This window comes from Ahaetulla prasina, chromosome 15, assembly GCF_028640845.1.
Source record: "Ahaetulla prasina isolate Xishuangbanna chromosome 15, ASM2864084v1, whole genome shotgun sequence".
NCBI classification, from domain to species: Eukaryota; Metazoa; Chordata; class Lepidosauria; order Squamata; family Colubridae; genus Ahaetulla; species Ahaetulla prasina.
This window is the reverse complement of record NC_080553.1, coordinates 10,327,518-10,352,699: the sequence shown is the minus strand read 5'-3', so window position 1 is coordinate 10,352,699 and position 25,182 is coordinate 10,327,518. Positions and strand designations below refer to the sequence as shown.

General features: G+C 45.4%; 1 protein-coding gene across 3 annotated transcripts; it reads left to right on the top strand.

The window, feature by feature from the left end:
• Positions 1–3,527: 3,527 nt before the first annotated feature.
• YPEL1 (yippee like 1) lies at positions 3,528–25,182 on the top strand. Of its 3 annotated transcripts, none has more exons than XM_058158613.1 (6): positions 3,528–3,775; positions 7,845–8,231; positions 13,722–14,001; positions 21,320–21,363; positions 22,809–22,917; positions 23,066–25,182. In XM_058158613.1, exons 3-6 carry the CDS (start codon positions 13,885–13,887, stop codon positions 23,153–23,155), a joined length of 360 nt encoding a protein of 119 aa, XP_058014596.1. In that variant the 5' UTR covers positions 3,528–3,775; positions 7,845–8,231; positions 13,722–13,884; the 3' UTR covers positions 23,156–25,182. The 3 variants fall into 3 exon arrangements, with proteins under 3 accessions (XP_058014596.1, XP_058014595.1, XP_058014594.1); XM_058158612.1 differs by having other exon boundaries at positions 7,842–8,231; XM_058158611.1 differs by lacking the exon at positions 7,845–8,231.

The following is a 25,182-nucleotide window of genomic DNA, read 5'->3' as shown; positions in this document are numbered from 1 at the left end:
TCTGCTGGCCATTTACAAAATACTTTGGACCACAACTCCCAGAGTTCCCTGCAAGCATATTCGCCGTTCTAGGAGTTCTGGTTGTCCCACAGTGTCAGGAATACGGCTGTGTGTACCTTAATTCAGGGGTCTCCAAACTTAGCAACTTTACCACTCATGGACTTCCAACTCCCAGAATTCCCCAGCCGGTAATTCTGGGAGTTGGAAGTCCATGAGTCTTAAAGCTGTCAAATTTGAGACCCTTTCCTTAACTGATTATGATTGATTGGGCTTTAGTAATGGAAAGCAATATGTAAGGCAAGTGAAACTCCTAACTGATAGTCATTCTCATCCTGGCTGATTCTAGAGTCTAAATGTAGGAACTTTGAAATATGCACACCTTAGATACTTTGCTATAGCATACTCGGATCCCTGCAAGAAGGAATCCCAGGGATTTGTTTAATTTCTTAAGACTAAATTGGTTCCTACAGGTGAAACCTTAACTTGAAATAAGCTCAGTTGAGGCAGGCCTAAGATAATACTTCCAGCCAGCAATGTTTTGACGCAACTTTAGATTTTGAGCTCGGTTGTCATCTCCTGAAATTCTCCAACCAGCTTGGTTGTTGCCAAGAATCTGAAGGATGGCCACGTTAGGAAAATTGGGATTGGATTTCTGAAGCCTTGAGGAAGTCCATCACCATATTACTTTGGACGAAAACTCCACCTGAGAACGAACGCACCAAGGTTGCAACAAGTCGGTTTACTCTTTTTGCCTTTTCTCGTGGCGTGTCAGTGTATAACGCACTCCTAGGGAAATACCGTTTTGCTTTTATATTGCTTTGTACTGTCGGTGCCTTAGTCATGTACCCCAGGCCCCCTGCATAGCTAGTTTTAGTTAATGGTTAATTTAAAACCGGAAACAAAAGCAGAGTTTTATAAAGGGTTTCCCGTATACCGGATAACACACAACATTTCTATCGTGTGACAAAATTTGTGATTTGGTTCTTATGCTTTGTATAGGATTATTGTAAGTAGAAAAAGTTTATATTTTTGTCTTCTGTTGTAAGCGTATGTGCTTTTTTAAAAAAGGAAATGGAACAGTTAATGTCTTGTTAGTACATGCCATCAGATTCTTGTAAAGACAAATGTGAAGGAACTCATTAAATTTGATCCTGGATTACTAAAGCAACAACGTAGTCGTGGATATTTGGAATGCGGGAGAAGCTGGGTGTTGTGTCTTGCCCGCTCTCACCGCAGCCGAGGTCTGCTTATCTGCTTCCGAACGCTGAAGAATGTCCTCCCGGCCCCAGCCCTGGCTCCATGCCCAGACAAGCTGAAGAGGAGGGGGCATCTCCCGGTCCCAGCCCTGGCTCCATGCCCAAGCAGGCTGCAGAGGAGGGAGCAACCCCCGGCCCCAGCCCTGGCTCCATGCCCAGGCAAACGGAGCAGCTAGACCCCTCCCCCTCCTCCACAGCATGTGAGCCTGAGGAAAGTTTACTTCCAACAACAGCTGATTGGAGTGACCCTCGCATCAGAAGACTGGATAGGCGGAGGCAACAGAAGGAAGGGAGGGGCAGGCCTTAATGAGTGCTGAGTCATGGAGCCACACCCCATGGCCTATATAAAGGATCTGCTTTCTGGCAGTCTCTGAGTCAGGCAAAGTCGAACTTATCTTGCTGAAGTCACTTTCTGGTCTCCTGCCTGCTCTGAGGACTTTGCTAGGACTTTGGGCAGAGCTGCAGAGGCAAGCCTGATTCGGATTTCCCTGACCCGGCCGTCAGCGGAGGAGTGGGACACGACATCGGGTCTTTTTTTAAAAGGCATCCATCTCATTGCGCACACATTTTCTACAGTACAGGTGGGCCCTCAACTTACGACCACAATTGAGCCCGACATTTCTCTTGCTAAGCAAGACAGTTGCTTAGCAAGGCAGAGTTGTGTTACGACTTTTCTGGCCACATTTGTTAAGTGAACCACTGCAGTTGTTAAGTTAGTTCACCCGGTTGTTAAATGAATCTGGCTTCCCCATTGATTCGGCTTGTCAGAAGGTCACAAAAGGGGAATCGCTCATAAATATGAGTCGGTTGCCAAGCGTCCAAATTCTGATCACATGCCCATGGGGATGCTGCAGCGGTTGAAATGTGAAAAACGACCATAAGTCTCTCTTCTTTCATGAGGTTGAAACTCTGGTCACTAAGTGAACTGTTGGAAGCCAAGGACTTACCTGTATGTCGTTAAAGCAAATTACAAAGCCGCTACGGGCAGGGAAAAGGGGCTAATTGAGACATTGCTTATTCCACTTGGGATCAATGGCATGAAAATGGCCCAGGGGTAAAATAAACGATAAAATAAATACCTGGTACCTTGGCGATGGTTTGGAAAGAATCCAACCATCGATACCTCAAGAACACCAGGTGGCCTCCTTCCCCACCCCACCCCCCTGCACAGTCCTTTAATCTCTTGCGACATTCATCCTCCAGTTACAACTTCATCTCACAGTTCCATCATTTCTGTTAAGCGATCCGCACACACTCGCCAGATGCCCTTGAAACAAGTTAATCCATCAGGCAAAGAAAAACCTATCTTTCCTGGAGCTGCCACTAGATGTCAGCAACGTTTTAGAGATCCCTGTGTGTCTCTCTTCCTGCTGTCACAAAGTCCCCCTTTCCCGCCACCCTGATCTCTGTGGGTCTCTTCTTTGCGCCTTCGCGTAGCTATGTCACAAGGGCCAAGCTCGCTAGGGATCATTGGGGATGACACCGCTCAGAGACCCTCCTTGAGGAAGCTGTGTGTGTGTGTGTGTATCTAGAATTCTGGGAGTTGAAGTCCACAAGACTTAAAGTGGCCAAGGTTGGAGACCCCTGCTCTGGGGTAACCAAGCCCCTGGCAACCTGGCTGGACTACAACTCCCATCGGTTTCTCCCAGCCAGGCCAGCCTTCCCGGAGACGCCGCAGACAATATTTCTTTTGATTCGTTTTACGACGGATTCATTGGGGGCTGCTTTGCCGCCAATCTGACGCTGCAAGGCACAGAGATCATGATGTAAAAGCATCGTGCACTGCTGCCATTAACCGAACAGAAAAGCTGCTGCCAATTCCAATCCCCTGACAACACCCATCATCCCCAGCTGTTCCTCCCATCAGCTCAGTCGCAGAGCAAGCGAAGCACTGGGAAAAAGATGAGTGGCTGCTTTGAAGACGCTTCCCCTCATGCAAGGTGGACTCAATAAGAAGAATAACAAAACAATAGCAACAATAATATATAATTAATATAACAACGAAACAAAACAGCAACAATAACATAATAAATTCATAAATCCACCCGCCGCGCCACCAGCTCAGCAGAGCCGACTCCGTGCGGGCGCTAAGACCCAGCGGAGGCGGCATCGGCATGCAGGAGCCGCTCTGCGCCACGATTGGCTGTCGCCCGCGGCAACGCCGGACGACGGCGCGCGCCTCTTCCTCGGCGCTGGGCTTAACGGCCACCGGGCGGCGGGCTGCTGCGGCGCATGCGCCGGGCCGCGAGCCCTCCCAGGGGGCGGGGCCGAGGAAGCTCCAAGCAAAACAAAGCCCGAGGCCAGCCGGGCGGTCGCGGCGGCGGCAGCAGCGGCGGCGGCGGGATGAGTCGCCGGCTGCCCGGGCTGAGGAGAAAGCGCGCAGCGGTGACGGCGTCGGCGACCTGAGACGAGGCGCGCGGCGCTCTCTATGCCCCCCCCCGCCGCGACCCCCCGCCCAGCTTCGCCCGCCGGCCGTTGGGGGCGTGAGGGAAGCTCCGCCCCCCGCCCCGCCCCCGCAGGTAGGGCTCCCCCGGCCCAGGGGGGTAAGAAGTGGGTGGACGGGCCCATCATCCCCTGCCGGGCGGGGGAGAGAGACGGGGAGGACCTGCTGGGGCTGGACTACAGAGCCCATCCTCTTTGGGGTGTGCCTAGGTGGGATGGGACTACACAACCCATCTTTCTCACCTGTTAAGAGGCCCGTGATGCCTCCCTGGGGATTTATTTATTATTTATTTATTTACATTTATTTGGGGAGCTAGGAGGGATGGGGAAGATGGGGCTACTTAGGGTCCTGGGTGGAATGGACTACATATCCCATTCTTTTCTTGGCAGGGTCCCTGCTAAAAGGCCCATGATCCCCAGCCTGCCTCCCTTGGGGATTTAGGGAGGTAGGAGGGATGGGGAAGATGGGACTAGGTTCCTGGTTCTGGGTGGATTGGACTGCACATCCCATTAACTCTTGGCGGGGTCCCTGCTAAAAGGCCCATCATCCCCAGCCTGCCTCCCTGGAGATTGGGGAGCTAGGAGGAGATGGGGAAGATGGGACTAGGTTACTCTGCCATTGGGGGTTCTGGGTGGTTTGGACTACACATCCCATTCTTCTCTTAACTCTTAACTGGGTCCCCGCTAAGAGGCCCATCATCCCCAGCCTGCCTCCTTGAAGACTGTAGAGCCGGGAAGAATGAGGAAGATGGGACTGTGTTCCCTTGCCATTGTTGGTTGTTAGATGGATTGGACTAAAGATCCCATTGCACCCAGTGGAGGATTGGGGAGGTTGGGGTTTCATTCCCCTGCCGCTGAATGTTCTATGGTTTGGACTCCAAATCCCATCCTCCGGCCTCTTTGCCTGCTTTCCAACGAAACCCATTCTCCCCAGCAGATTGGGGAACCTGGTGCTGGGAGAGCTGGGGAAGTTGGGGCTTGACTCTCTTACTGCTGGGTGTTCTAAATGGCTTGGACTACAAATCCCATTCTCTCTCTCTTGGCCTGTCTGGGCCCAGGTCTCATCCCATTTGCTGGAGATTGGTGTACCAATTGCTGTGATGGCCGGGGAAGCCATTTTTCCTGTTTTGTGTGTGCGCGTGCGCATGTGTGTGTTCTAGATCAGGGGTCTCCAACCTTGGCAACTTTAAGCCTGGAGGACTTAAAGTTGCCAAGGTTGGAGACTCCTGTTCTAGGTGGACTACAAATCCCATTCCCTCACATATTTGGGGCTGTCCCCCACCTACAAAGACCTATTGTCCCCCACCAATGCCTCATTGGAGGAAACCAAATGCAACCATAAGGAAAGGCTAGATGAGATTGGACTACAACTCCCATCTACTCCCAATCAGCTGACATCCCAATGCATCTGGAAGGCCCCAGGAGGAGGAATGTTCATGTGGAATCCGCCCCTGCCTTCATCCCAGGCCCACCAACTCACTTAAGAGCTGCAGTTCAGGTGGGTGGCGCTACAAATCCCATCGCGCCCACTGGGTTATATTCGGGCTGGGTGCGATGGGATTTGTAGCGCCAACCCACCTGAACGCAGAACGAACTGCACCACAAAAATATCCGTGCGCAAATGGCCCGCGAAAAGACGTTAATGGCCCTCTTGCTCGCGCGGGTGCGCCTGAAACATGCTCCCTCCTTGCACACGCTGAGCCTTCCACCTCCCGGAGGAAGAATAATCTGGAAAGACAAGGCAGCGGATCTAAAATGCGCTGTGTTATAAACACAGCCCTGTATTGTGCGGTATTATTTTCAATTCTCAATCAGAATAGAACTGGAAGGGACCTTGGAGATCTTCTAGTCCAACCCCCTGCTCAAGCAAGAAACCATATATCATTTCAGACAAGTGGCTGTCCAGTCTGCACTGTTATGATAAAAATATAAAATCTTCAGCCTCTTGCAAATTTCACACACATACACAGAGAAACAGCTTCGTCAGCATGTCTTTTTGTGACAGCCATCCTTGCCTTTAATCAATGATTTCATAATGCTTTTTTAAAAAAATATTGAACACCCCCCCACCCCACCCCGTTCCACTCCTTCCTTCGGGGAGGCTCAGGTGGCTTCGGAGCGATCCCACACCGATCTCCGATGATGCACTTCACAATCCGAGTCTGGCTTCATGGAGGAGGAAGGGAGTACCGTCGTCTTAAGAACGAAACCCCGTCTTAAATAAGAGCGACCCTCCAAATTCACAAAAAGCAGGCGGAAATTCCTCGTGGGACTTTTAGAGCTGCAGGGATGGTGGGGGGGGGGAGCATCTCGCCTTCTAAGACATGCAGAGAGCAATTGCAGGGCAGTCTGGAGAACTGTGATACTGTGGCTTAGGGAGCAACACAACACGCGATGTACAATAACAAACGAAACCGCTGAAAAGGCCCTCCTTCAAGAGTGTGGTTTCTGCTGCAGAAGGCAAAAACGTGGTTCCCCTTTCAGGAAAACTGGTCCAGACCAGGGAAAAACATCCCATGTGCGAAAGAAAAGGGGGGGGGGTTGGTTGAAATGAAGAGGAGGCCAGGTCCTTGCCTTGGGTTCCCCCCCCACAGGACTTTTTTTTTTAATTTGCATTTATATCCCGCCCTTCTCCAAAGACTCAGGGCGGCTTACATTATGTTAGCAATAGTCTTCATCCATTTGTATATTATATACAAAGTCAACTTATTGCCCCCAACAGTCTGGGTCCTCATTTTACCTACCTTATAAAGGTAGGTAAAACCTTGGGCCTGGTGGGACTTGAACCTGCACTAATTCCAAGCAGCTGTGTTAATAACAGACTGTTTTAGCAGCCTGAGCCACCAGAGGCCCTGCATTCTAACCATTGTGCACCATGGAAAGAAGGAAGGAGGGAGTTTGATCGACAACATGGTTGGGAGTTGGGATAAACAGGAATTGAGGATGGGAGGCCAGGATATTTGCTGTGCAGTGGATTCTGGTTTGACAAGGCCTTATTCACCTCTGAATGTGAGTTTTTATTGGTGAGGATGCTCCTGCCTAATCTCTCCAGATGCATTCCTCTTTTTTTTCCCTGCTTTTCTCAGGAAGCACACCATTCCCTGAATGGGTTTATTGGGAAGAAAAAGATCCAAATCAATGGAGTTGCAGTTGTTGTTGGTTTGGTTTTTTTTATAATCCAAGTCCTATTTTTAAACTATCGTGGGCTTTTAGGATGCAGGTGAGAGCTGCTGTCAACCAGGTCTCCTTCCCAGCTTCTTAGATGGGGCTCTGAACTGTGCAGCCTTGCAGAAAAGGGGAGGGGGGCTTAAACCCCCCCCCTTTCCAGCTGCTTTCCTGGGAAATACAGGTGTGTTTTTTTGAGCATGTGGCCTGGAGCGGTAAAGTCATAAACCTCCCCTCGTCCCTTTGATCTGCTCCTGCCTCTGCCCCATTGTCTTTGTGAGTTTGCAGTTTGGGGGCCAGTCGGAGTGATGATGTTGGTCTACTACTCAGAGCTGTGCATGTTCCTATGACGATCACAGTAAGGCACGGATAGACTTGGGGAGGTGGGGGCTCTCTATCTACGTGCCGTCCCTTGTCCACTTGCTAATCGGGTCGGAGGCTTCTAGACCGCGGTTGAGCCCCCGAGTCAAAACAAGGAGTCAAAAACAAGGAAGCCCCAGAGGTAAGGGGGGGGGGAGGGGGAAACTGTCACTACTCCGGGGCGGGCAGTCTGCAGTTTTTTCCATCGTTGGGGCTTTTCAACTCCTTGCCACTTTGCCTGGTTGGGGTTTTTGTTTTGGTTTTTGGATGGCTTTCGAGCTTTTGGCGAAGGGAGCCCTTTGTTGTTTTTCTTTGTTGCAGTTGTGCACGCCGGTTGGGAATATAACAGAGGGGCACGCTTTACATAAGAGGGTTGCAAAAGCAGCCCTCTTCATTCCCCCCTCTTCCCCCACCCCCAGCTCCGTTTCTTCACTGTATATCAGAACACTAAAACCCCCTCCCCTGCCAGTGACAAGCTGTGGCAAGCGACTTCCTGCCTGCGAGATCAGCCCTGTTGTAGCTGTGTGTCAACACCGTAGAAAAAAAACAACAGCATCTCGGTTGCCTTATTATTATTATTATTATTATTTTATTTTTATTTTTCTCACTTGGATACAGCAGGTGCTGGCTGGCTGGCTACAGGAAGGTCTGAACACTGTCTGGGACTCGGTTGCCGCACGTTCGCCTCTTTCCCCAGGTGCTGTGTTGTCTAAACCAGGCTGGAGGTGTCTTGTCTATTTTTAGCAAGCTGCCTCTCGCAACGGTGGCGGCGGCGGCTACGGGGAAGGGGGAGAAGAAAAGAAAAAAAAAGTCAGATTCTCCTGCAAAGCTCTCGATTTCCTGCTGCCCACCAAGATCAGGAAAAAGGAGAAGGAGATGCTTGGGTGAAAAAAATCCAAAGGGGACAAGCTTGACTTTTTTTGCTTGGAGTCTCTGGCCGATGCGGGATTGCTTAGGAAACTCCTGACGTTTCCCGGGATCTTGGCTTTGTTTGGGTTGCAGCCTCGGGTGAGATCCATTGTTCAGTTCTTCTCCTGGGGCACGGGGATGTGTTTTGCACGGGAAATGCTTGGGCTTGTTTCGAACGCAGTGCTCCTTTCTCTCTCTTGCCTTGACAGGCTCTGAAATTGACAGTGGATGCTTGCAGGGTTGTACCCTGAATGCTAGTTTGGAGAGGCTTAGAGGCCACTTCATCTCGATGAATAAAAAGAAGGAAATGGCTTGGCTCCCAATGAATGATCCTTTATACATCTTATTTAATAACTCGGGGCGCCTTTTAACATGAAACAAAGATGAAATATTAAGTTCCCGTTGGTTAATCCTAAACATAACAAGGATCACCGATCCGATTGTATTTTTTACCTGGAGCGGCCGGTAGTAGCTTCCCAGTTGCGCTTAGCATATTTTATCAATGAAAGAAAGGGCTTTAATACTAAACGGTTGTGAAATGCATATTTATGACGGAGTGGTACGTGTGCAGTGAGGCCAATTTGAGTTGACCTGTTGCTCGTGGGATTGTCCAATCCTTGGCTGGGCTAGAGGGGCTGGATTTATTTTTGTGGCAGTCTTGTTTTTGTGGCAGGTAACATGCTTAAATATTTGTTTATACATCCGGGCGCAGAGGAAATGCCAACCCACTGTGTTTGAAGATTGGCTGCTGCTTGGCTACCAGCAGCTCTTATTTTCTTTAAATGATGTCATGCCAGCAGGCAGAACTGCACAGGGTGCCTAGCTGGCGACTTCTTTGGAGAATTGGAACGCTGCGCCTCGAAATATTGGGGGCACATTGTTCCTTTTCTACTGGTGAAAAGACAACGGATTGGCAAGTGATTAGCCCGATGTAAATTCAACTCCCAGAATTGCCTCAATTCCCAGAATTACCTTTTTAAAAAAAAAAAAAAAAGCTTTTGAGCTCTTGAACTGATTCTAGTGACTTTGGCTGGCTTTTAAACAGGTTTTCTAGAAAGCCAAGCCGGTCACTTGAATTTTCTCTCGCTTTCGAAGCAGTAGTTAGCTGCCATGGCTTTTCTTTTCTTTTTTTCTTTTTTTTCTTTTGCAAATGTTTAGGTCATGTTCTCTGCTTTGTTGTCACACGTGTTGGATGGATGGCTGGATGGTTCTTTTGTTCAAGAAAATTTGCATTGGTCAGGCAGTTAGAAGCAACCTGCCATTGAGAACGAGCATGCTTGGTTTTACTGGAAGTGAATTCGTTGGGGTTGGATGCCGTATCCGAATCAAACCAATTGTGAAATTGCGGTATGGAAAACTTAGGAATTTCAGACACATGCAAATGCCCTTCCCGCTTTGCAAACCTTCCCAGGGCCCATCATCTTTAAAAGATGTTCTTAGTTGACCAACACTCCATAACCCAGTCCTGAAAGTCTTTATCCCAAACAACAATTGCATAACGCTTTCTTTTTTTCTATACATCTCCACTTAATTCTTACCCTTAATAGATGGGATTCATTCCAGTAGGATTTCTGAGCATGGAGTCCTTGCTGTTCTCTGAACTTGTTTTCTTTCTGACGTTTCGTGACCCCAACCGGGTAGCATCATCAGTGCTAGCAGACGAAAACAACCAAGCTCAGAGAGCATCAAGGACCTCACAGTTCAAACCTGAGCTGCAAATATTCTGTTTTTTTCTGGACGTTGCAAAATCAAGCTGTCCCCTCCAGCTTTTGAGTCCGTCCTAAATGATGGCCTTTTGGTTTTTGCTTTACAGCACGGAGTTGTTCACCATTTTTCAGTTCTGCCATTGAGACCTAGTGGGACTTGGGTACCACAACTTCAACACTCACCTGAGTCACAACTCTTTCTTGTGGCACTTCCTCCCTGGTCTTGGTCTAGAGACCCCCTCCAAACTTCCGATTATTATGCATTTAGATTAGGTTAGAATTCTTTCTTGGCCAAGCGTGATTGGACACCCAAGGAATTTGTCTTTGGTGCATGTGCTCTCAGTGTACATAAAAAGAAAAGATGCATTCGTCAAGAATCATAAAGTTCAACACTTAATGATAGTCATAGAGTACAAATAAACAATCAAAACATACTAGGAAACAATATAAATCATAAGGATACAAGCAACTAAGTTACAGTCATGCAGTCATAAGTGGGAGGAGATGGGTGATAGGAACGATGAGAAGATTAATAGTAATAGTAATGCAGATTTAGTGAATAATTTGACAGTGTTGAGGGAATTAATTATTTGTTTAGCAGAGTGATGGCTTTGGGGGAAAAAACTGTCCTTGTGTCTAGTTGTTCTGCTGGCAGTGCTCTATAGTGTCGTTTTGAGGGTAGAAGTTGAAGAAATTTATGTCCAGGATGGAGGGGGGGGGGGTCTGTAAATATTTTCACAGCCCTTTTTTTGACTCCTGCAGTATACAGGTCCTCAATGGAAGGCAAGTTGGTAGCCATAGTTTTTTCTGCAGTTCTAATGATCCTCTGAAGTCTGTGTCTGTCTTGTTGGGTTGCAGAACCAAACCAGACAGTTATGGAGGTGCAGGTGATTTTTGGCCATCCGAGACAATTTGGGGCAGGGAGGGCCCAAGAAAACCTCCACTTTGCCTTCTTCCAAAGCGAGATAAAACAGATGGGCTTTAAATCTCTTGTCACTCCATCATTGCTGTTGTGCTGCCATTTTCCTGCCGGTTTAATTTTTCTTTTTCTTTTTCTTTTTTTCTTTTTCCTTTTTGGTGGCAGATGGGTTTCTCAGATGTGTTTCCAGAATGGATGGGGAAGCGGCAGGGATCTTGATAACTCTTTCTCTAGTGAGGCCTCCTTGGTAATTGGGCCTGAATTGAGCTGAAGACTCGGCAAAGCCCATCACCATTTCTCATAGCCTCCTCTTCCCTCCCACCCTCCCACCCACCCACCCTGGCTGAATGCATCACAACAAAACACCAGCTGTCTTTCTCCCCTCCCTCCCCCCCTTGACACTGGTAGTGTCAAATCTACGTCTTATTTATACTAGAAATTAAAGGCAAAGAAGGGTACGAAGGAAGGTTGGTTACAAAAACCAGAACTTGGATAAACTCTGCGATGTCAAAAGCAGATCTGCATGAGCACCTTTCTCTTTCAACAGAGCCTCAGCCCAAATCAATCGATTCCAATTTTCAATCAGAATAGAGCTGGAAGGGACCTTGGAGAGCTTCTAGTCCAGCCACCTGCTCAAGCAGGAAACCCTATATAACATTTCAGACAAGTGGCAGATATGATAGAAAGCAATATGGGTAGCTCAGGTTTGAATTGTGGGGTCCTTGGTGATCTTTGAGCTTGGTTGTTTTCTTGCAGACGTTTCCTGATCCAGCTAAGTAACTTCATCAGTGCTGGAAGGGAGGAGTGGGGTTTGAGGAGGTGGAGGAGGACTGTGGGATCTTTGATACGCTCTGAGCTTGGTTGGTTTTTTTGCAGACGTTTCATGACCCAGCTAAGTAACTCCATCAGTGCTGGAAGGGAGTGGGGTTTGAGGAGGAGGAGATGGAGGAGGACTGTGGGGTCTTTGATGCTCTCTCAGTTTGGTTGTTTTCTTGCAGATGTTTCATGACCCAGCTAAATAACATCATCTATGCTGGAAGGGAGTGGGGTTGGAGGTGAAGGAGGACTGTGGGGTCTTTGATGCTCTCTGAGCTTGGTTGTTTTCTTGCAGATGTTTCATGACCCAGCTAAATAACATCATCAGTGCTGGAAGGGAGTGAGGTTTGAGGTGGAGGTGGAGGAGGACTGTGGGGTCTTTGATGCTCTCTCAGCTTGGTTGTTTTCTTGCAGATGTTTCATGAGCCAGTTAAGTAACATCATCAGTGCTGAGTGAGGGATGGAGGAGGAAGAGGGCTGTGGGGTCCGTGATGCTTTTTGAGCTGCGTTGTTTTCTTGCAGAAAGTGCATGGATGATTTTCCAAATCGCCTATTTTGCAAAGCCCCAGAGGGCAGGACAAGAAACAATGGGTAGAAACTAATCAAGGAGTGAAGCAATCTAGAACTAAGGAGAGATTTCCTAACAGTGAGAGCAATTAATCCGTGGGAGGCTTCCAGAAGTTGTGGCTGCTCCAACACTGGAAGTCTTTAAAGAAGGGATTGGATGGCCACTTGTCTGGCATAGTACAAGATCTTCTGCTTGAGCGGAGGGTTGGACTAGAAGACCTCTCAAGGTCCCCTCCAACTCTGTTATTCTGTTGTATTGCATCATTTGGTAATGAAATATGTGCAAAAAAACCCCCACCAAACTCAGAGACTACCAAAGTCCTCACATCAGAGGTAACTTACAACCACATTTGGAAACCAGAACTCCTGTCGCTAAGCAATGCAGCCATTAAGCGACTCACCCCTGATTTCACCTCTTAGCCATTAAACGAATCTAACTTCCCCCCCATTAATTTTGCTCAACGGAAGCTAGGAAGGTGGCAGACGGCATTCACGTGACTCCGGGATGCTGCAAACATTGTCAATACATGCCGGTTGCCAAGAGCCCGAATTTTGATCACATCACTGCAGTTGTAAATGTGAGGCGCGTTGGTAACTCACTTTTTGCATTTGCAAAAAAAAAAAAAAAAAATGACCATTCAAAGTGATGAGCCATGACCCTCCGTTGGGTGATGAATATTTTTTAAAAAATGGTTATAAGTTGAGTATTATGGTCTCAAAATTCCCCTCCACCCTTTCATTTCTAACAGGTGCTCCTGTCTCCCCTCTGTCCAAAACCATGTCACTCAAAAAGAAAAAAAATATGGAAAAAAAAAGTACATTTTGCAAGCGAGCAAGCGCGTTTCATGATAGTTCTGCTTGGCTGTTGCAACATATGGGCAAACCTATGGACATCAACTCCCAGAAACTTCCCCAGGGCTGGCTGCGGAATTCTGGGAGTTGAAGTCCACAGGTCTTAAAGATGTCAAGGTTGGACACACACGCACGCACCCCACCCCCCCACCCCGCCCCGGGCCAGGCGTAAGGGAGTTTTAGTAGCATTCTACTCAGCTCATTCATGGCCCTCCTGTTTCATAACTTTTTTCTCTTTGCACCCTGCCTTTTATTGCATTGGGTTCCCGATGGCCTGAAGGAAGGTGTGCAGAGATCTGTTTAGATCAGGGGTCGGCAACCCGGGGCTCTGGAGCCGCATGTGGCTCTTTCATCCCTCTGCTGCGGCAGAAGATTTATTGAGCTTTTCAACCCCCGGTAGGCCAACCATGGATAAATCCAAGAAAAGAAAAGTTTCAGAAGAAAACAGAACGTTTAATTCAACTACATATATTAATTTTGTGGCCGCTTAGGAAATAGTCAGGCACGGGAAAGGGTTTTGTGGCTCCCGGTGTTTTCTTTTCTGTGGCTCTTTGAGTGTTTAAGATTGCCGACTCCTGGTTTAGATCCTTTTCGGGTAGGATCTGATGACTGCACGAAATATGCAGACGAGGGCCCCCCCCTCCTTTATTAAGCGAGGAGTGGCTAGGCATGCAACAGGTGGATGGTGAACATCTGGAGTGGCTGACACCTGTTTTCCTTCCTTTGCAGGTTTTAACAGTTTCTTTGGTAGCGTCTGTGTGGAAAGGGCCACACAACCTCCACAACAACGACGGCTTTTGCCTGCCTTTTCCAGTGTTTCTTTTGTCAGCAAGTTCAGCGAAATTGTTTCTCCGGTGCCAGCTCTCCTCAGTCCGAGGAGCCAGCGACAGAAATGGTCAAAATGACAAAATCAAAAACGTTCCAGGCGTACCTGCCAAATTGTCACCGAACCTACAGTTGCATCCACTGCAGAGCCCACCTGGCCAATCACGACGAGCTCATTTCCAAGGCAAGTCGCTAGACCTCATGCATTTGCCGTTTGGGACGCCCTTACTGTTCGAAGGGCCTTAAGCCAGGCAGGAAGCTAAGGCCGGCATTTTACATTACGGAATCCTCTGCGGAGAATTCAGTGAATTACAATTACTTCAGTTTCCCAGAATTCCTCAGTAGGCATTCTGGGAGTTGGGAGTCCACACACTTTAAAGCTTGCTGGCTGAGGAATTCTGGGATCTGAAGTCCACTCCTCTTAAAAGCATACTGGGTAGGGAATTCTGGGAGTTGAAGTCCAGTCATCTTAAAACATGCTGGCTGGGGAATTCTGGGAATTGAAGTTCGCTTCTCTTAAAGCATACTGGATGGGGAATTCTGGGATCTGAAGTCTATTAATCTTAAAAGCATGCTGGGTAGAGAATTCTGGGAGTTTAAGTGCACCAATCTTAAAGCTTGCCAGCTGAGGAATTCTGGGAGTTGAAGTCCACCCATCTTGAAACATGCTGGCTGGGGAATTCTGGGAGTTGAAGTTCACTTGTCTTAAAGCATACTGAATGTGGAATTCTGGGAGTTGGAAATTCATCCCTCTTAAAGCTTGCTGGCTGAGGAATTCTGGGATCTGAAGTCCACTCATCTTAAAGCATGCTGGGTAGGGCATTCTGGGAGTTGAAGTCCCACTGATCTTAAAGCATGCTGGCTGGGGAATTTTAAAATGTGACGTCCACACGTCATAAAGTTGCCAACTTTGAAAAACACTCGTAGTATCAGCCGTGTGTATGCACACGTTTGTGTGTGTGTGTGTGTTGTATCAGTTTTCATCCAAGAAGATTATGCATTAGACAACACAGTGTTTAAAGGTGGATGGTTTAGTTTGGTTTTTTTCCATGCTTAGAAATGTAATCCCTCATATAAAACATAGCCAAGGAGTAATCCGTATCCATTCTACTACTAGGACTTCTTTCTTCTTCTAAACGTCTATGGAGACACTCAATCATCCAGGTCATGGTTGTCCCAAAGGTGCTTTTTCAAGAGGCAGCTGGACTTTCGTTGTTTTTGTTTTTCCGCCTAAGTTGTTTCGTGAAAGCATATCAGAAGCCACAAACTCTGAATAACATTTTTTTCAAAATGTCGTCCTTGGTTTTTTTTCTCCCATAATCCATACTTGAAAAGACTTAAAACTGAAACCCCTGGAGAATTCTCTTATTATGAACAGATTCTTAGCAGCCCGTCTCTAAAATTCTGTATAATCCTTTGGCTTCTTGAGCTTATTTTTTTCTCCCCACCCCCCACCCCCAAACGTATTTTTTTCTCTTTGGTGTATCTGGAACCTCTTCCTGCTCCATGTATTGGACAGAAATGTTAGACGGTAAGATGAGAAGTTCACCTTGTAAGGCCCAAGTTTTCCTTCTTAGCATTGACATACAGCAGTGGCCAAAATTGTGGAAACCTTTTGGGAGAAGTGTATTTCCTAAAACTAGCTAATAACACCACTTTTGTTTTGCAGTAGTACCATAAAATTATATATCAATGGAAAGATAATTTAAACAAGAATGTAATGCAATAACTTCTACGAAGGATTTGCTATTAGAATAGCAGTTACGGTATAAAGAAGAAAAGTGAAACACATAGAAAAAACAAGATATACAAAAATTATCTCAGAAAAAAACGAGATATACAAAAATTATCACCATGTCAGTTAATACTTCGTCGGGTCACCTTTAGCATGAATTACAGCCTTACAACATCTTCCCATGGAGTGAACCAAGTCTTTTAGTTCTGCAGCTGTTCTAATGTGAAACCAAGATTGAACGATGGCTTCTATTAACTGGGTTTTATTGCTGGGTCTCTTCTGACTCACAAGTTTCTTTAGTTGGCTCTATCAATTTTCAATTGGTTGAAGGTCTGGGCTATTCCCAGGCCATTCCAGCAGTGGAATAGGATTATCTTGAAACTCCCCCCAAAAAAGTGGTGTTATTAGCCATCAACCCTCAAAAATACACTTTTCCCAAAAGGTTTCCACAATCTTGGCCACTACCGTAGCTACCGTTGAGGTCCATGTAGGAACCAAAGAACTCATTCCATGCAAATAGTTCTTGACTTGCAACCATTCCTTTAGTAACCATTCGAAGTTACAATGGGTTGGGGGGAGGGAAATGACTTGCGACCCATTTCTCGCACTTACCCCCATGGCCACGTGATCAAAATTCAGACGCTTGGCAACTGGCATGTACTTAAGACGGTTGCAGTGTCCCGAGGTCACGTGATCCCCTTTTGCAGCCTTCGGACAAGCCAAAGTCAGCGGGCAAGTCAGATTCACTGAACGACCGTTCACAACGTAACTTCACCACGGCAGGGATTCACTTTACAACCGTGGCCAGAAAGGCCGTAAAATGGGGGCAAACTCACTGAACAACTGTCTCACTTAACAACGGACAGTTTGGGGCTCACTTGTGGTCGTAAGTGGAGAACAACCTGTGTTCTTTGATAGTTAATACTATGAATGTTAAGCTCATCATACCAAAATTGACAACTGATTGGTTTTCCACTGTTTGTTTTTTATTATTTTTCGCTTCCATGCGGAAAAAAAAACCCTGACAAAAACAGAACCCAGCATTTTCCATAAAGCAGTTGGTAAACTCTCTTCCAAGTTTGTGTCTCCTGGGCGTTGAAGCTGTTAGAGTATAGAAAATGTTCTAGCTTTCAAGTAAACCATTTACCAAACCTAGAGAATGTTTTCCATCTCTTTGTTTGTTTGTTTTGAATTTTTCATTTTTTAAACAAACAAACATAAAAACATCTTCAATACAAATACAATGTTGTCGGTTGCTTGATTACAAATCTTTTGTGCTATTTCAGCATATACATAACATACGATTTATCTAGTTTTACATTTTATCAGTCTGATATGTATCCAAATGTTTTGGTTTAATCATTTAGCTAACTATTAAGTATTTCTTCCCTCATTTCATGTAAAGTATTCTAAGTTTTATGTTAATCATATTACATCATTCATTCCATCTTCTTAAATCAGTATGTATTTCAACCATTTTTCCATTATAAAAACCTCTCTCAAACTTCATTAACATGTTTTTCCCCTCTAACCATTGATAAAATAAGTCCCATATCTTATAATATTGTTTATCTTCCAGCTCTCTAATTTCAAATGTCAATTTACTCATTTCTCCACATTTCATTATTTTCTTAATAATTTCATCTTGCATTGGTATTTTTTTCATTTTTCCAGTGTTTAGCAAACACAATTCTAGCCGCTGTTACAACATTCACAATCAAATATCTCAGTTCTCTATTATAATTTTCAGGTATGATCCCCAATAAAAAAGCCTCTGGTTTGAAATCTATGTGTTTTTTTAATCATTTTTTCCAACCATGTGTGGACGTCTCATTGTCTGTTTAGCATCTACATTGTTGGATGTCACACATACAAGTTTGACAGGTGATCTGGAGTGCATTTCAGGTGTACAGGTAGTTCCTCGACTTACGACTACAACGGAAGCCCCAAATTTCTGTGGCTAAGCGAGACAGCTGTTGGGTGAGCTTTGCCCCATTTTACGACCTTTCTCGCCCCCGTTGTTAAGGGAATTCCTGCGGTTGTCAAGTTAGTAATGTCGGTTAAATGAATCCGGCTTCACCCCACTGACGTTGCTTGACAGGAGGTCGCAAAAGGGGATCACATGACCCGGGGGACACCGCAACCGTCATAAATACACTCAACGTGTAGTCCTCAACGGAACTACATCCACATGGAGGGAAGTATGCAGTGGAGTACCCCAAGGCTCTGTTTTAGGCCCAGTACTCTTCAACATCTTCATCAATGACTTGGACGAGGGGATAGATGGGGAACTCATCAAATTTGCAGATGACACCAAGCTGGCAGGAATAGCCAACACTCCAGAAGAGAGGCTCAAGATACAGAAGGATCTTGACAGACTTGAACATTGGGCGCTATCTAACAAAATGAAATTCAACAGTGAAAAAAGTAAGGTTCTGCATTTAGGCCAAAAAAACAAAATGCACCAGTACCGTATATGTGGTACCTTGCTCAATAGTAGTACCTGTGAGAGGGATCTTGGAGTCCTAGTGGACAACCATTTAGGTATGAGCCAGCCGTGTGCAGCAGCTGCTAAAAAAGCCAACACAGTTCTGGGCTGCATAAACAGAGGGATAGAATCAAGATCACGTGAAGTGTTAGTACCACTTTATAATGCCTTGGTAAGGCCACACTTGGAATATTGCATCCAGTTTTGGTCGCCACGATGTAAAAAAGATGTTGAGACTCTAGAAAGAGTGCAGAGAAGAGCAACAAAGATGATTAGGGGACTGGAGGCTAAAACATATGAAGAACGGTTGCAGGAACTGGGTATGTCTAGTTTAATAAAAAGAAGGACTAGGGGAGACATGATAGCTGTGTTCCAATATCTCAGGGGCTGCCACAAAGAAGAGGGAGTCGGGCTGTTCTCCAAAGCACCTGAGGGTAGAACAAGAAGCAATGGGTGGAAACTGATCAAAGAAAGAAGCAACTTAGAACTAAGGAGAAATTTCCTGACAGTTAGAACAATTAATAAGTGGAACGACTTGCCTGCAGAAGTTGTGAATGCTCCAACACTGGAAATTTTTAAGAAAATGTTGGATAACCATCTGACTTGAGATGGTGTAGGGTTTCCTGCCTGGGCAGGGGGTTGGACTAGAAGGCCTCCAAGGTCCCTTCCAACTCTGTTGTTATGTTATGTTAAATATGAGCCGGTTGCCAAGCTGAGTGAATTTTGATCACGTGACCATGGGGACGCTGCAAAGGGAACTCTGAAAAACGGTCACATGGCAAGAAAGATTATAAAATGGGACAAAATTCACTTAACAACTGTCTTGTTTAGCCAAGGAAATTTTAGGCTCAATTGTGGTCGTAAGTTGAAGTTTCTATATTTTTTCTATTAGCACCATTAAAAACTCTTTACTCCTTTGAGTTTTTGACTAAAAATAAGACCTCATCGTGCATAACTGCTACATGAACCGGTCCTGTTTGTTTTTTTAAAAAAATAAAACTCTTCTCATGAAAATGCATAAAATACTAGTATCTCCAAAGTAAAGAAATCATGAAACTCTCTGAAAAGCAAATGTTACAACTTAGCATTCAACTCTGAAACATCTAGACATCATGTCCCAAAGGTGCTTTTTCAGGAGGCAACTGGACTTCCTTGTTTTTTTTTCTCTTTTCGCTTCTCCTCCAAGAAGCTTCTTCAGCTCTGACTGGATGGTGGGGAATGGAAGGATTTATATTCTTTGCAGACAGCTGGTCATTTGCATCCTTTTAGCAGGTCATTTGAGGGACACGGTGGCTCAGGGGCTAAGACGCTGAACTTGTCGATCGAAAGGTCGGCAGTTCAGCGGTTCGAATCCCTAGTGCTGCCGCGTAATGGGGTGAGCTCCCGTGACTTGTCCCAGCTTCTGCCAACCTAGCAGTTTCGAAAGCAGGTAAAAAATGCAAGTAGAAAAATAGGGACCGCCTTTGGTGGAAAGAGAACAGCGTTCCGTGCGCCTTTGGCGTTGAGTCATGCCAGCCATGTGACCACGGAGACGTCTTCAGAGAGCGCAGGCTCTTTGGCTTTGAAACGGAGATGAGCACCGCCCCCTAGAGTCAGGAACGACTAGCACATATATGACGGGAACCTTTACCTTTAGCAGGTCACTGAAGCACTTGGAGGTCTTCAGGGTCACCTGAGTTAGTGCTCCTGGTTCTTGTAGCCTGCAATTTTTCCTCTGGAAATCCATTCCTACTCCCACACCATTCCAAGGGTGTTCCTCCCAAATTGTACAGACTTCTAGACATCATAATAGCATTTCTGGAAAAAAATAACCCTAGTTACACCCTTCATCTTTGTCCCACTAGTCCAGTCACCTTCCTCCTACACCAGATAATAACATCAGTACACACTGCTTGATATAAACCTAATCCTGGTTGTAGCTAAAATCCCATTTATTTTAGCCACTGTAAGGCAACTAGCAACTCTAAGGCAACTAGCAGCATTCTGGACATTTTAAAAGTGCTTCTAAGCTACACATAATGTATTGTAATCTGCTTTTCAGGAGGCCTCCTGATAGTATGAGAATAAAATCTAAATAAAATCTTCAAATCTGCTGTGCATGGGTGTGTTTGTATGTGCTTGTACACACACCCACACCCACGATTGTGTGAGGTCTGTTTTCCCTTTAACCTATTACTCATCACAGCAAAGAAGCTCAAACGCATCGAAGTTCAGGTAGTCCTTGATTTACGACCCCAACTGAGCCCAAAATGGATGTTGGTAAGCGAGGCATTTGTTAAGTGGGTTTTGTCCCATTTTACGTCCGTCCTTGCCACCGCTGTTAAGAGAATCACTGCTGCTGTTAAGTTAGTGACACGGTTATTAAGTGAATCTGGCTGGTCAGAAGGTCGCAAAAGGAGATCGCGTGGCCCTAGGACAGGGGCCTACAAACTTGGCTCTTTTAAGACTTGTGGACTTCAACTCTGGGAGTTGAAGTCCAGAAGACTTAAAAGAGCCAAGTTTGCAGATCCCTGCCCTGGGACATTGCGACCATCCAGTCTACAGCAGTGGCCAAAATTGTGGGAACTTTTTGGGAAAAGTGTATTTTCTAAAACTTGCTAATAACACCACTTTTTTGGGGGGGAGTAGTACCATAAAATTATATATCAATGGAAAGATAATTTAATCAAGAATGTAATGCAAAAACTTTTATGAAGGATTTGCTATTAGAATAGCAGTTACAGTATAAAGAAGAAAAATGAAACACGTAGAAAAAATGAGATATACAAAAATGATCACCATGTCAGTGACTCCTTAGTTGGGTAACCTTTAGCGTGAATTACGGCCTTACGACGTCTTCCCATGGAGCAAACCAAGTCTTTTAGTTCTGCAGCTGTTACCATGTGAAACGAAGATTGAAGGATGGCTTCGATTAACTGGGTTTTATTGCTGGGTCGCTTCTGACTCACAAGTTTCTTTCGTCGGCTCCATCGATTTTCAATTGGGTGAAGGTCTGGGCTATTCCCAGGCCAATCCAGCAGTGGAATAGGATGATCTTGAAACCCCCCCCTCAAAAAAAAGTGGTGTCATTAACCATCAAATCTCAAAAATAGACTTTCCCCAAAAGGTTCCCACGATTTTGGCCACGACTGTAACCCTCTGTTGCTGTATGTTCTAGGCAATGCCCCTTTCTAATATAGTTACCCCTGAAGCTTCACTGAAAGAACGCTGTGGCAGGATTTTACAACAGTTGTTTCTTTTTTAACTGTAAGATTCATTTCCCTTCCCTCTTTCTTACAGTCTTTTCAGGGAAGCCAGGGACGAGCCTACCTCTTTAATTCTGTGTAAGTACCGTTCCGTTCCTGCTTTTCTGTGGCACTGAGAAATGTTTTGATATTGCTAGCTTGGTGGGGTGGGGTGGAGAGAGAAATGGAAGGAAGGAAGAAGGGAAGGAAGGAAGGAAGAAGGAAGGAAGGAAAGGAAAGAAGAAAAAAGGAAGGAAGGAAGAAGGAAAGAAAGAGAAGGAAGAAAGGAAGAAGAGGAAGGAAAGAGGAAGGGAGGAAGAGAGGAAAAAGAAGGAAGGAAAGAGGGAGGGAGGGAGGAAGAGAGGGAGAAAGAAAGGAAAAAGAAGGAAGGAAAGAGGGAGGGAGGAAGAGAGAAAAAGAAAGAAAGAGAGGGAGGAAGAGAGAAAGAAGGAAAGGAAAGAAGAAAAAGGGAGGGAAGAAGAGAAAAGAGAGAGAGAAGATGGTGTAGGGTTTCCTGCCTGGGCAGGGGGTTGGACTAGAAGACCTCCAAGGTCCCTTCCAACTCTGATATTATTATTATTATTATTATTATTATTATTATTATTATTATTATTATTATTATTATTATTATTAAGAAAAGGAAAAAAGAAATGAAGGAAGGAAGGAAGAGGGGAGAGAGAGGGAGGGAGAAAAAGAAAGCAGAGGAAGAAAAAGAAATCGAAGAGAAGAAAAAGGAAAGAAGGAAGAAGGAAACAAAGAAAAAGAGAGGAAAGTTGAATGATAACTTCCAGACAGCAACATCACACCGTTAGGATAATGCTAAGCAACGACCGAAATGATGGATATTCTTGGACATCAGACGGGTCATAGCGTCTTCCCTCTACCTTCCTAAGGTCCATCTAGTTGAGCCTCTGGGAAGCTCTAAGACCACTGTCCCCCGTCCTTCCGGTCACTCTTCCTCAATGCCTATCGACTGCCCCACAAGAAATTCCAAAGCAGCCCATTGAAACTTTGGGCACAGCTGGACAGTTCTGCCCGCTTCCCTTGGATTGAGGCGACAGAGACATTTAAGCTGTTTTAGACTATATATTTCATGCCGAGAAACAAATTCGCGGTGTGGCTCAGGCTGTAAGAAGCCTGTTATTAAAACATAACTGCCTGCAATTACTGCAGGTTCTAGTCCCACCAGATCCAAGGTTGACTCAGCCTTCCATCCTTTATAAGGTAGGTAAAATGAGGACCCAGATTGTTGGGGGGGCAATAAGTTGACTTTGTAAATATACAAATAGAATGAGACTATTGCCTTACACACTGTAAGCCGCCCTGAGTCTTCGGAGAAGGGCGGGATATAAATGTAAACAAACAAACAAACAAATTGCACGAGCGCCCCTATTTTATAAACGGGAAAATCAATTGACCGGGAGGATAAAAACGGAAGCCTCAGTCTTGGAAATAGCTTCTGAATTTTTTCCATTTTCCCCCGTAGATGGGCATCATGCGTTCAATGAACATCGTCTTGTGTTTCTCCCGTCCCTCTCTTGCAGGGTGAATGTGGGCTGTGGCCCTGCAGAAGAGCGAGTTCTTCTGACAGGCTTGCACGCCGTAGCCGATATTTATTGTGAAAACTGCAAAACCACCCTCGGATGGAAATACGTAAGCCTCCGCACTGGGCGTGGCCTTGGTTATCTTGGTTGATGTCGGCTTGGGAGCCCATCAGGGGTGAAATCTAAAAAAAAATTTTTTTTTTCCCCTACCGGTTCTGTGGGCCTGGCTTAATTGAGCTGTGCTTTCTTCCCCTTAGGAACACGCCTTTGAGAGCAGTCAGAAATACAAAGAAGGGAAATTCATCATCGAACTCGCTCACATGATCAAAGACAATGGCTGGGAATGAACTGCAATATACGATCCCTTGTTTTCTGGACAACGCATCTAAGGGGACAGGCTTTATTTTATTAAAAAAGAGGAAAAACAAACAAACCCAAGACTCACGTGGGGGGAAAAGAAGAAGGAAAAAAAACCACCGGTGGCTCAGCAGTTGAGAAAATCCCAACCGCACAGTGATGTGATGTTGTGGTCCTTCCCCTTCCTTCCAAAACATCTCTTCCCTGTTCTTGTTTCTTTTTTTCTCCCCTCCTCCCCATCTAAATCCCCTCTTTTTTCTATCTGTATTCCCGTGCGAAACACCTTATTTTGGACGAACCTTTTTTTCTATACGCTCAAGGAAGAATTATTCCATCATTCCAACTCACCTGTGCTAAGGTAGCCTCTCTCTCTCTCTCTTTCGACCGACGCCTCCTTCAGTGGCTCCTTTTGTGCCGTGCGTACTTTTATTTTATTTTTTTCTTTCCCCCCCGATTGTCTGCTCCGGGGTTTTGAAGGAGACCCCCGTACGGACAGTCCTTGAGAATGTATAGGATGAAGTGTACATCTTTTATTTTATCTTCCCCCCCCCCTATAATTAGCTATTTCTGTGGTCTCTTTGCAGTGAGAAAGATTGCAGTATTGTACTACTCATTATTATTATTATTTTTAAAAGCGCACCGCAGCCCGTTAAGATATTATTTTGGCTAGGTTTGCGAGATTCCACGATTGAATCTAGCCAGGATTTGCTTGTCTGTCTGTTTTTGTGTTTGTTTGTTTTTTAAAAAAGAGAGAAACTGTCAGAAAAGAGATTGAGTAATAATTTACAAGGCTAACTTCAAAACTGTAGCTCCAAATCGGATGCATTCTGAATAAGCAGCTTTAAAAGCTTTTTTTTTTGCCTGTTAAAGAGAAAGGAAAAAAAAAATAGAATGTATAGCAGGGTCTTTTAAGATCAAAGGGCTGAAAAAAATACGCAGCTCTTTATTTTTAATAAGTCGGTTTAAAATGTTTTTTGGTACTGTATCTTTGGAATGGGAAAAGCCGGGGTCCCGGAGGGATTATTTTTATGGCTGGTTCCATGTAGTTTTTAAACCTAGTTTTAATGCACTGGATGCGAGGAGGCTGGCTCACGATCATCCAAGTCCCAGGCTTTGGCAGTACCGAAGCGCACCAAAAGTGGTGCTCGTGTGTGCGTGTGCGAGTTGTGTGCGTGAGCATGTACGAAAAAGCGGCCGCGGATCCATCAGGAGTAGGTTGTTTAAAAAAGTTTCGCAAGCGAATAAAAAGTGACAATATGGTGTTAAAAAAAAAAAAGGAACGAAAGAATGCACGAAGAGAGTTTTGTTTTGTTTTTTTTCTTTTCAAAGGGGGTGCGTGATTTGCTGGCTGAATCGTCCCTAAGCACAATTTTTTATAATAAAACTCTTAATGTAAAAAGAAACATCATCTGGGAATTTTTACCACCCCCCCTCCCTCCCCACTCCATAGTCGGGGGGGGGCTGGGTCACAGAGGACCACAATACATGTGTAAAAGTGTGTAGCGTTTCTCTACAGGAACTTTTTGTTCATACCATTTTCAAGAGATGTGAAAACTTGGGGGGAGGGGAAGCTGTTTTTGGGGGGGGGTGCAATTTTCCTCCCAAAATAATTCCAAGAGGGGGAAAAAAATGTATAAGAGAACATTTTACGGGAATCATACCAAACTGCCTATAGCATGAGTAACAATTACTATACTGCTACTGCTAATAATAATATAGGAAGCTTTACAATGGGATCCCTAAACGTACTTCTTACCTGTTGCATTGCAACTCCAGCTTTTTGTCCCTGCCTAATGGCTGCTAGTAAGCTCATCTAACTGACATTGAGATCTCGAATTGCACTTTAGCTTTTATCCTTCCTTATAAAAATAGCAAGCTGCTTCTCCTGAACGTTGAGTGCTTCCCCTCCCCCCCCCCCGTACCCCGAACCCCTCTCCCCATTTCATTCCTCCATAAAATCCTTTGGGAAGAAGAACAGATTTTACACTGTGATGCAAAAAAAGAAAAAAAAAGGATA

What these genes read in the sequence shown, in the direction of transcription:
- YPEL1 (XM_058158611.1), top strand. Translation starts at nt 13,885, where the DNA reads ATGGTCAAAATGACAAAATCAAAAACGTTCCAGGCGTACCTGCCAAAT. An exon ending in GCCTACCTCTTTAATTCTGT is followed by an intron (nt 21,364 to 22,808) that starts GTAAGTACCGTT and finishes CCTCTCTTGCAG; the next exon opens with GGTGAATGTGGGCTGTGGCC. An exon ending in CCACCCTCGGATGGAAATAC is followed by an intron (nt 22,918 to 23,065) that starts GTAAGCCTCCGC and finishes TCTTCCCCTTAG; the next exon opens with GAACACGCCTTTGAGAGCAG.